At 55.7% G+C, this 11,818-nt stretch overlaps 1 protein-coding gene across 1 annotated transcript; it reads right to left on the reverse strand.

Moving 5' to 3' along the window:
- Window positions 1-2,891: 2,891 nt before the first annotated feature.
- AQP9 (aquaporin 9) lies at window positions 2,892-11,818 on the reverse strand (the record flags this gene model as incomplete). The annotated part of the gene is made up of 6 exons (XM_083371276.1): window positions 2,892-3,069; window positions 3,966-4,183; window positions 4,409-4,527; window positions 5,098-5,235; window positions 6,664-6,790; window positions 11,717-11,818. 6 exons carry the CDS (start codon window positions 11,816-11,818, stop codon window positions 2,892-2,894), a joined length of 882 nt encoding a protein of 293 aa, XP_083227402.1.

Consider the following 11,818-nt stretch of genomic DNA (forward strand, 5'->3'; position numbering starts at 1 on the left):
TGCACCTTTGCCTGACACCGCCAGGCCAAGCTGGTTCGCGGTGGTGAAGGGACGGAAGGACAGAGCGGGCCCTCTTGTCCCCTGTAGGCAGTGGGGACTCATTAATGATTAACCTTTTGCACAGAATTGTCTGTTTCTCTCTGTGCCCCCGTAGACAAATCAATGCTGTCTGGCCCGATCAGAAGCTGTGTTTGGTCTCGGGGGGGCCTCCCCCTCCCCTCCCCCCCCTCCTGGCACTGGTGGTTCCCTGGATGGGTTTTGGTGGCCAGGCTGAGTCTTTCCTCATGGCAGGGAGAAAGCAATGCGGGAAGCCCACTCCGCTTCTACTGACCTTTCTTCTGACACATTGTGTAAGGTCCAGTGGGAGGGAGGGCAGCCTCAAGGCCTTTCACTTACTGAGGTGGCCCCCCACTTCTCCCACCCGAGAGGGGGTGAGCCTGGCTTCCAAAGGAGACTCCGGCCCCCCAGCCTGGCGCAGCAGGAGAGCTCAGAGCTGATGGGGCACATGGGGCGCATGGCCAGCCGCCCCGTCTGGCTCCTCTGGGATCCTCCCCTGGCCAGTTGGTCAACATGGCCTTTGGCACCGTCCTGCCTGCCCTTGTCTGGCTCCCCCTCCCCCGCCCGTTTCTCATCCCTTTCTGCATCCGCAGTTGCCACCCCCTTGAAATCTCCCCCAAATCTGCCAGGGTTACCACAGCTCTGTCCCCCCTTTCAGCATTATTTCTTGATTTCAGCAAAAGTTCAACCCCCGGGACTCTTGCCCTCCTTTAAGGATGCCTTCCATCTTCAGCCCACATTGCTGATCTCCGGGGGGGGGGCAATGCTGCTTGCATCTAAAACTGGGCCGGGGGGGGCGCATTCGGACAGCTACTGAGCGGGCACCGGCTTCCTTGACTGGCTGGGACCCCAGGAACGAAGGGCAGCTTGATATGCCCGTTCCGGTTGCAAAGACACCCCATCGGCTGCCGCGTGCGAGGCAAAGCAAACAGACTTCTCAAACAAAACCAGGCCGGGTTCTGCTATCGGGCCGCCCGATCCAAGGGGCTCTGCTGGGCTGAGCGGGGCAGTCCACGCCGTCCACGTCACCCGCGGCCAGGAGGGCAGAGAGCCCGGCTCCCTGTGGCTGGGAGGCGAGTCAGCGGCGTTCGTGGACTGTCCCCACTCTTCGCCGGCCAGCCTGGCTCGCTGGGCTCCCAAGAGAGGGGCCGGGACCACCGGAAGGGAGGGGTCCCTTTTGCTTTTGGACGGATGACGGGGCCGTTTCTCTCTGCTTGAAAACGCCTCTCGCTTCTTCCTTGGGCTGCGTGTTGCCGACAGGAGGTCTCACAGGGCGTTGGCCACGGCAGCCCCCCCCCATTCTGAGCTAGACTGCTCCTGAACAGCAGGCTCTTATCTCGGAAGGGCCACCGAGCTCTTCCACTAGGGAGGAGGCGGAGCGGGGGATGGGCTAGGATGGCCGGAGTGAGAGACCGGCGACCCCCGCACTGGCCCGGCTCTGCCCGAAGCACGCCCGGGCCGCCCACTTTGGGCAGTGGACGCCGAAGCGCTCACGGGCTCCCCCCACCCCTCGGCTCTTTCCGCCAATCTTGGAGCGGGCGGGGGGGCTCTCCCTCCGGGGCCGGCTTCGGGCCGGGCTTCTGGACGATGCTGTGCCGGGCAGCAGTACTTTGCCCCCCGCCCCCTCGGCAGAAGTCCCGCAGAGCTCGGACAACGGAGGTCCTCCACCGTGGCCCCAGTTGCCCCAGGGCATCGCTTGCGTGCCAGAGAAGGTTGGGTGAGGGGAGGCTTGGAGCGGCCGGGTTTGCCTTCTGGAACTCCTGGGGTTCTTTGTCTAGAGGGGCCCTTAATTGCCTTCCCGGAGGCCCAGCACCAGCACCGCGCATCCCGGGGGGGGTCGCTTCTTCCCAGGCAGACACTGGCCTCGTGATTGGGAGAAAAGGCTCTTTATGTCCCTCCGGATGTGTGGAGCGAGGCAGAATTCAACATTGGAGCTGGAGACAGCCAAATAAGCCAGTTCGAATTCAGTCCGAGCTGCTCCATTGGCTTGACCAGAAAGAGGCGGCTGAGCTGGGGGGGGGGGGGAGTTTCAGATCTGTTCCTTTGGGAGTCCTGTCAAATGCTGGGTTGTCTGTGTGTCTGTGCGTGGCTACAAGAGAGCCAGAGAAAGGACTGTTGGGTTCTTTTAAAAATTATGACCAGTTAATTGACACACGAGACACTAAAGCCCTGCATCCTGGAGTGGGGGCTTCTTTATGTCTGGTCTGTAACGGTTGGGAAGAGGTTTTATTTTGTAAAAACAAATGTATAAAAGTGATATGTGAGGACTTCCTATATTCCATTTTATTGCTTTCTCTATATTGTTTCTATGATAATCACTATTGCAATATACTCTGACAATGTTATACTTATTACTATTTAATATATATTATTCAATTGCTACTATTGCTACTCCCTATTATTCTACTACTATTTCCTCTCCACTAGCCCACTTCAGGAATTCTTTCTGAAGCCGGCCCTCTGGGCAGCTCCCTTGTGGGAAACCTCTGAGCCGGGGAGGGCTGAGTTGGCTCTGGGTGCTGCCCAGATTGAAGCCAAGGCTGGTGTTCTAACTCAGGTGTGGAAACCGCTCAGCTGACCCAGCAGAGGGGGGCCCTGACCCAGCACTGGGAGCACCCAGGAGGACAGTGAAAGAGCTGGGGGGGGGTGTGGTTTGCCAGGCGCTCGCCGAGGCAGGTGGAATGTCATGAATCATTTTCAGATTTAAAGCTAACTGTCTTGAAGGCGAGGAGTGAGAGGCTGTTGATTCTGACTCCTGCCACTTATCTTCTGTGAGTGGCTTTCCTGTGGGCCGTGGTCCTCTCGAGGGGGTGGGGCAGGGGCTTCACTGGGTCTTACTTCCCCTCCTCCAGGTGGGTCAGTTCATGTTCATGGAGGGCGCCCGTGTCCGTCTTCTGGCCGGGGGAGAGGGGGAAGTGGTGGACCTGGATGAACAACATGTAGGTCGCAGCTCCCAGCGCTGCCCCGACCATGGGGCCGGCAATGGGGACCCACCACCAGTTATGGCCGGCTCTGTGCGGGAGGAAAAAAATAGGCCAGTTTCATTACTGCGGATTTAAAAAGTTGCTCTAGTCTAGGGGTACTTAATCTCACTAGTCATCAGCCCACTTGGAGCCTGTATTTCTTGCCTAAAACCCACACAGTAACTGGCTGAGTTGCAGTGTGTGTATTTTGAGGTCTTGGGGGGTGGAGGGTGGGGATAAATATATTCCGTGGGAAAAAAGGTGCCAATTACATACAATTGTTTAAAGAAACGAGGGGCCGCAGGTAGCTGCTCTGCTTCCTCTTCCTGAGGCAACTGCACTGCATCCGAGGAGAAGAATTAAGCCTGTTCAATCTGCAAAGTCCCCTTAATTTGGAAATGAATTTCCACGCAGAGCTAAAAGGTCGCCGATGCTAAGCAAGAGGGCCCTGGGCCCCTTCTGTCGTGGAAGGCCACAGGGCGCCTAAGCGAAGGCAGGCGTGGGCGCTCGCTCGCTCGCTCGCTCTGTTGAAACGCAGCTGCCGCGATTGGCCACCAGGTGGCAGCCTTGCGACACGCCACCTCAGCCGAGGAGGCGAGGCCGGGCCGGGCCGGCCCTACTGGGCAGCGGGACAGCAAAGCTATCGGTCGGCTCTCCGCCTGTCCTGGACTCTGCTCCTGGACTCTGTTCCGGATAGGGAGCTGGAGGAGCCCCGCCAGCCTGCCCGGCTGGGTCCCGCGCAAGTCTTGCTCTTCCACGGATGGACGTGGGGTGGCCTCGGGCAAGAGGCTCCTGCTCAGCCTCCCGGCCCCACTCGGGGCAGAGGAAACGCGCGGCCAACTGAACCGCCCCCCCCCCGTGGAGGCCCTTCGGGGGAGCTACGAACACAGGGGTGGGAGTGGCTGATGGTCAAAGGTGCCCCCCTGCCCAAAGTCACGGACTCACGTGAAGACTTCGTCCCCCCACCCCGCCAGGTAGGTGAAGAGGCGGGGCCCCAGATCTCGGGCAGGATTCATGGCGCAGCCGCTGTTCAGGGCCATGGAAGAGGTCAGCAGTATGATGAGGAGGCCGATGGCGATGGGCTCCAGCCCCTTTGGGACACCCAAGTTGTCCTTGTCTAAGATGGCGAAGACCCCCAGGATAAGAAAGGCCGTGGACATCATCTGGCAGAGAAAGGCAAGGGGTTCACCCCTCCCGTGATGGTCCCCAGGCTGGCCCCAGCCCTCAGTCCTTGAAAGCAGCTGGTGGGGGAGACGGGGGCCCTCAGGTGACGATGGGAACCCACTTTTTCCATGGAGGTGCAAGGCCCTAGCTTCTGTCCTGCCCCTTCCTGGAGCCCAAGGAAAGTCACAACCCCTCCCAAAAGAAGAAAAGTGGGACGCTTTTACCTGGTCTGCAAAGCCATTGGTCAGGGACAAATACTCCTGAGGGTATGTTGCAAAAATGTGCGCTGTGGCGTTGGGCCCTGTGACAGCGAAGACGCCGTTGGTGTAGAAGATGAGCGCGTCTGCGGAAGAAGCGGCAGGAAGCAATGCTGGGCCCTTAGTAGGCAGCCTGAGAGAGGAAAGGGACGGCCCTCACCGCCCCCCTTGCCCCAGAAGAGCCCAGTCCCAAGAGAGGGACGGTTGGATCGGGCTTTGCAAGAAACAGGAAAGGACGCCATGCTTAGATGTGAAGAAGCCCTTTCCAGTTCTCAGACGAAACACTTCCTGTTTCCTTCCAGAGCAACGAAGTCCGTGGGGATTCTCCGTCGTCCAGGACCTGGTTGTGCTCTTTCAGGGGGCAGCTGGACTTCCTTGTTTTTCCCTGAAGACGTTTGGCTTCTCATCCAAGGAGCTGAAGAAGCAAAGGTCTTCAGAGAAAGACAAGGAAGTGCAGCTGCCCCCTGGAAGTGAAAGTGCCTTCAGGGCCAGGAGAATCTCTGCTCCAAAGCACCTCTTGGGGTTCCACAGTGGACAAAGAGCGCAAAAATGGCCACAAATTCTGGCCCGTCTGGGGAAAAAGAATCACAAGGATGTTTTTGGGTTCCTGTGTGAAATCCCAGCCAGGGCGAAGGAGACGGCCCTCTTCCACTCACCGTAGTTGATGCCAAAGACCACAGCGGCTCCGAGAAAAGCACCCAGATATTGTGCCAGGACGTAAATGGGGAATTTGGCCCATTTCATCTTCCCTGTCAGGCACATGGCGAAGGAGACGGCCGGATTGATGTGACCCCCTGGAGACGAGGAAGGGAGAAAGAGGCTGGTGGATGCCCCCCCTCTTGGTCCCTGGGATCCATTCTTGAGACAGAGGTGATCCTTGGGTTGGGTCTCCTGGAAGGTGGGTTCCGCTGAGCCCCCATCCCAGGACAGGCAGGGCAATCCTGGAGGTCTCGTTGTAGAGCCCATGCTGGACCATCCCCTGGCAGCTGCCCGGGCCGTGGGGTGGGTGGGCGGTTGCCGGGGGCTCTCTAGGACTTCTCCTGGCAGCCTGGTTTCCAGGGGGAGGTCTGAGGTGGAGAGCATCCCACCACCAAATTTCCTCAATGCCCTTTGGAATGGCACTTGGCAAGCGATAGCAGATACATCACTGCACTTCTGACATGAAGGTTGCCTTGGGGAAGAACTGGGGACTGCTTGGCCGGGATATGTGTCCCTCATTTGAGATAAGAAGCCCTCTTTTGGCTTCAAGAGGTGACATTTTCATTGTCTCTTTTAAGGCCTGATTATTTATTTATGGGATCCAATTATTTCTATCCTTTAAGTCCTGGATGAAGGTTAATGGTTTATTTCAGAAGACCATTGACAAGGATGAATAAGAGAGAAGCAATAATCACTGCGGATCTCCAAAGACTCAGTTTGGGCAGACGGTGGTCACGGCCGAGGAACAAAACAGGGCTGTTGGAATCGGGTTCAAGATCACTGGATCTGCAGACACCCAGCCCCGGGCTTCCAATCATGGGGCAGGGGTTTTGGCAAACCCTCCCCACCCCAATGTGGGTATCCAATGTCATTCGGCACAAGTTTTGGAGCTCCGAAGGAGGCAGACCCAAGCAGGGGCTCCTCCAGCTGAGTCCTTGGGGCCCCTTCCCCCCCTCTGAAAGAGCCTCTGACCCCAAAAATCTCTTGAATTGCAGGCATAACTAGGTCTTGTGCTGGGGGGGGGAGCTGTTTTCCCAGGCTGCCTTTGCAGGGCCAGATTCCTTTCTCTCTGATAAGAAAACCATGCAAGGCCAGGAGAACTGACCGCTTGGCCCTCCCCCAGTCTGGTCGGGCATGCTTCGTGTCTCCACATCTCTTTGCAAAAGGCGAGAAAACAAAAGAGGGCAGACATTTTGAAAGATCCCAACTTGAAATCTCTCCTCATCTGCTTCCATTGTGCCACAGCACACCTTTTAGCTCACAGACACAACCGCTCTCTTGCAGCCTTTATGAGATGCCCTCTGAAGCCGCTTCGTCCCTGGGATCCAGTCTGGTGTCCCCCCAGCACATCTGAAGGCTGCTCCTCTGTGCAAGGACCGCTCCCCACCCTTTGCTGCCCTTGGGACCCTCAGGGGAAGGAAGGGCTGAGCTTTGGAGCAAGGGGCTGAAGCTCCAGCTGCGAGAATGAGGCCGCCGCCCAGCCCTCCTTTTCCCAAATCGATGAGTGGCAAATGCCGGCTTACCAGAGATGCCCCCGGCCACGTAGATGGCAAGGGTGACGGCCATGGCGAAGCCAACCGAGATCATCAGGGCTCCTCCCAGGGCCCCTCTGCTCAGGACCGTTTGTGCCACGCAGCCACAGCCCAGGGCCTGTGGTTCAGAAAGAGACGGTGAGAAAAACTGCTTCCCACCAGCTGAGCAGTTAGGCCTTCCCCTTTCGCCCAGCTTGTACAGAGACCCTCCAGGAGCCGTTTGTTGCAAGGACTGTGCAGAGTTCTTTGTGGCTGGATGCATTTTTACACCACTCAAAAACAAAAACGAAAACTATCAGTCAGAGGCAGCTTGTGTCTCCCACCCACCAGAGGTCCCCTGCTTCTTTCTGTGGGAAACAGGCCCCGAATCCCTAGAAGCAGATTCTTTCCATGAAGTTGGCATCATCTGAACATCTTGCCCTGGACTAAAGTGTATTTTGTGTGTGTGTGTGTGTGTGTGTGAGAGAGAGAGAGAGAGAGAGAGAGAGAGAGAGAGAGAGAGAGAGAGAGAGAGAGAGAGAAAAGCAATTTGTCATTCTTTTAAGACTACATAGGGCCTTTTGCATATCTTTGCTTATGGCCTGAGGTGCCATAATTTTTGTGCATAGTTTGTGTCAGACAAATATTTGTTGGATGAAAAACCCCTTTTGTTTAACAGGGAGGCTCGAGATTAATGGTTCTGTGAACAAAAGGTCCAGATTCTCCGGCACTGCAGTGGTTGCTTTGCAGAAAAGATTTGGGGTTTTATGGAATGGACTTACATTTAGACCTTTTATCCATATTGTGGTTAAATTCTTTCTCTTTTAATCAGTCACAATGATTAAATCATTTGGGAGCCATTAGGCAAAACGGGGTGTGGTGCCTAAAGTTTAAACATGCCTATTTTGTCAGCCTGAAAGCTCTTTTGAGAAGAGGGGTGCTACTCAGAGCCTTTTCAGTCAGGACCTCTGGAAGGAAAAAATGATTTAGAAGGAAAGTTCCTCCATAAAATAGGAAACGGAGGCCTCTGTGCTTGCTCCAGAGCGTTTCCCCCGCCCCTCAAGGCCCCCAAGAAGAGGGGAGGGGAGAGGAGGAACTTTTGGAGCATTTTGAACAGGCTCTGCTAGAGAGTAGGACAAGTTATTATAAATAAGTAACTAGAGGCTTTTGTAAGCTATAGATTGACTTTATCAATTTATTTATCTGATTTAGTTGCTGCCCAACTCCTTATCCAGACAATCTTTCCTGCAAAAGTAACATTTCTTTTAACAGCTCCCGCACAGCCCTGCAGGCAAAGGGCTGCTCTAAAGACAAGCTGGCCGGAGGCGCCCCTGACTGCCTGGCAAGGGAGCCCCCCCCCTCCCCGGGAGCAAGGAAGGGTCCTTGGGGGAACAGTTTATCATTAGCATAACAAACAACCTAGGATAGCTGACTTGCCAACCTATGGTAATGAGGTAGGAGTAACTAGTATGATGTATAATGGGATGGCTTTGCCTGAGGTGGGTGTGTGACTGTCATGTAACTTTGTAGCCAATCAGCAATTGTTTTACTTTTCTTCCCCTGCTCCACTGCATAAAAACAGCAGCCTGATTGGTAGTGGGTTCCTTGGGTGGGAAACGCAGAGCTTCCCCTACAAGAGTTTTCCCCTTCCTCACCCGGGATCACCCAGCATCAACTGCCCAGGCAGCTGGGCTGGCCGCCCCCTCCCAAACTGCCTCTGCTCCTCCCCGCCCAGGTCCCTGCAGACCAAGAGGCCTTGGGGGCATTGCGGGAAAGGCCAGTGTTGGGGAGCAGGATTTCAGGGGAAGGAGGGGGTTTGTGTGAGAGAGAGCAGAACATTATCTCAGCCCTTCATGAAATTGGGATACAAGAAAAAGTTCGCCTGCAAGTAAGGTGATGGCCACAACTCATCCTGTAGTCCAGGGGTCCCCAAACTTGGCGACTTTAAGACTTATGGACTTCAACTCCCAGAATTCCTCAGGCTGAGGTGGTGGAAAACGTGGTTGGTCTGGAGTTGCAGAGAGTAAGGAAGGTGACCGTGAGGGAGATAAGCGACAGGAGCGACCCGAGGGCCCATGCCCCCATCCAGGCCCTCGGCCACCAGGGCCGTCGGATCTTCAGGACTTTCTGAGCAATTATCAAGTGGTCTGAGGGGCACTAAAAGGGAGGTGATGGTGGCCCTAATGCCTTTCAGTGGCCTGAGCCGTCTTCTCTGGGCAGATATTCCCGTGTCCTCTGGGCTTCCCGGGAAAGCTGTAGATCTGCATTCCACCCCAGTTGTATCAAAGCTCTGCCAAGCCAGCCTTGGGGTTTTGTCTCACGGCCTTCTGATGCTGAGAAGTGATTTCTCGCAGCCTTTTTCCCAGCCGTTCCCATCCCTCCCTTAACTGAACCTGGAGCCAGCCTTGGAATGGGCCGGAGGGCAGAGGCTGGGGGACAAGCCAAATGGAGCCGTGGCAGAAGAAGCTGCCGGGAGGGTCAGATTTCTCTCTGGACTGAGAAGAAACCAAGAGAGGGGAGAAGAAAGCTGGACGTCGGGCAAGCGACGTATTCTTGGGTAGGTGCACCATCCGAGCATCGGCAGGCTCCTTTCGGGCATGGCAGTGGTGCGTTCCCTCTCTTTCTCCTGCCTCGATCTGTCTTGTGAAACAAGTTAAAACAGAACTCTCCAAAAGGTGGAATTGTCAAAACTGAGGCTTTCCCTGAGTAAAAAACACCTGACGGCCCCGAGCTGTCAGCAAAGAGGCATTAAATCCGCTCTGCATCTGCCCACCGCCCACACAGATCCTCTTTGCTCTCACAACAAGCCCGTCTGCAGGAGGAACTAAGCGGAGAGAACGTTGCATTGGGCAACAAGTTAGAACAGAAACTCCAAGAGTGAAATCGCCAAAGTGAGGAGCAAACAACGGCACCAAGCTGCCATCAAAGGGGCATGGGATAGAGCAAGTATTAAGCCTCCAGCCCAGCCTGTGGGGGACGAGTCTGCCAGCCAGGTGCCATCCCAAGGGAAAGACCCAGCGCCGTGGCTGGTGTGGGTCTGGGGCCTTCTGCTGACACCAGTCCCAGGACGCTGCCTTTCCCCCCTGGGGTCTTTCTGTCTCAGAAAGTTGCCCCAACCCCCTCCCTCCTTTTCTCCTCCTGGACATGGGATGGCCGTAAAGGAAAACAAACGTGCCTCTGCTTGGCTAACCCCAGGTCTCTCCTGGTGCCTGTTTGGGGCAGGGGTCGTTGGGGGTCACCTGTGCTGGAAAGAACTAGGTAGATGTCTGGGAAAGGATTGGCCTGGAAAGAGGCCGCTCTGAAGACCGCAGAGACCAGGCTACAGAATCAAGATCTGCCCCTTTGAGAACCCAAGACAGGAACCCAGGTCCCAGCTGGGCAGAGCAAGGGCTGCAAGGGGCAGGAGCCCCCCCACTCCAAATTTTCCAGCGTGAAATCATCTTTTGACCCAGGCAGTTCTTTCTCAGAGATGATTGTGGAATCGAACATGGATTCCTCAAGGGGGCAAAGAAGCTTGTGAAGTGCTTTGCACAAGCATGGTCCGCATTTGCTTCAGGTGGCATAGGGGGAGACCTCCCAAAGGGTGGGGGGTGGGGGAGATGTCTGGGGAGAGGAAGGGGGCTGCTTGGAAAGACAAGTCCCACCAAGAGATGCGTCTTCAGCCACTGGCTTAGCTGCCAGTCAGTTGTCCTGTTAAAACCACCAGATTCCCCGTGACTCTCAGATTGTGTCTCTGAAGACAGAGGCTTACTCCAAGGAGAAGCCAGCCTCTGCCACAGGCCAAAGGGGGCTTCCACAGCCTGGATTTGGGGACTCATCCAGATGGGCTTCTCCCTTGATCCTGTCATGGGTGCAGCTCTGAGCCCACCCATTTTGCTCTACCCCCAAATGCAAGGTTGAAAGGGAAAACCTCTCACACATTAGTAAAGCAAATAAATGCCTTTTAACAAAGGTCAGGATTAAGCTTGCAGCTTCACCCTTTTATGGCTGTGGCCTTGTCCGGTGCTGGGATGAGATCCCAATGTAAACAGAAATCTCAGAGGGTGGACCAACAGGAGGAGGGCTGCTCCCTGACATTTTGACTGCTTCGTTTTATGAGTAGTTAAGTGAAATGTAGAAATACGCAGAGTTATGAACTCTGTGCCTCTCAGAAAAGTTTGGATGAGCTTAGAATAGGAGGCATTATCTTTATTCCAAGGAGCTCGCATTGCAACTCCGGTCCTCCCAAGGAGCCAGGCAGGATCCTGTCTTGAGCAAGTTCTCCAGAAGGTTACTCAAGGTCCCAGGGGACCCTATCTTCATCGAGCCACGGCACAGACTGGACAGTAGCTGCACCCCTGAGCAAGTCCTGTGTCTGCCTCTTGGGCTGACCTTGCCAAGGGCAACTCAAGGTGCGCAGAGCCCAGCTGCTTTTGCCACCTTGAATGGGAGACCAGGTCTGGCAGCGGCTGGAAACAGAGATGGGAGAGAGGTGGGTCATAGAAACAGCCAAGTCTGTGCCAGTCTAGCTTTCTGCTGTGTGATGGTTGGTTAGTGAGCAGTTCAGCCAACCCCTCAGACGCCCCAAGGATGTTGTGGTTTATCTTTCCTGGTTTGCAAGAATGTCTAACATCCGTTGCTGATGGACATGAGAAAAAAGGGCTGCTGCATTGGCACTGTAGATGGTCCGTCGTGGTTCCTGACGGAACGGCTGCTCTCAATATGGCAGGGACCGAACTTTACACCAGAGCCAGAACTGGCCTGGGCACATCACCCCCTTGTTCGGATTTCCCTCCCTCCCTCCCTCCCTCCCTCCCTCCCTCTCTCTGCTTGGAAAGCTGGATCACGTCTCACCCCGGGGATCGGCCCGGATGCAGAGAGAATGCAGATGCGCCCCAAGACAGGTGGAGGCCTGGGACAGAAAAAGACTCAGGCCGTCTTCACAAAGCTGGCCAAACTCCTGCCCACCCGACAAGCCGCAACAGCAATTTCTGTGTGCAATAATTTCTGAGCAACATTCCGGCACCCTTCGCCACGCCCGGTTTGGAGGCCGCCAACCTCGTGCCAGGGAGGGGGCCCTACTCACCACCAAGAGGAAGGTCCCCAGGAGTTCGGCCAGCACTTCCTTCAGCAGGTGGTTCTTCAGGGCCACCCTTTCTTTCAGCCGCTTCCCTGCTTTCTTTGCCAT

This window comes from Vipera ursinii (genome assembly GCF_947247035.1).
Source record: "Vipera ursinii genome assembly, chromosome: 11".
NCBI lineage: Eukaryota > Metazoa > Chordata > Lepidosauria > Squamata > Viperidae > Vipera > Vipera ursinii.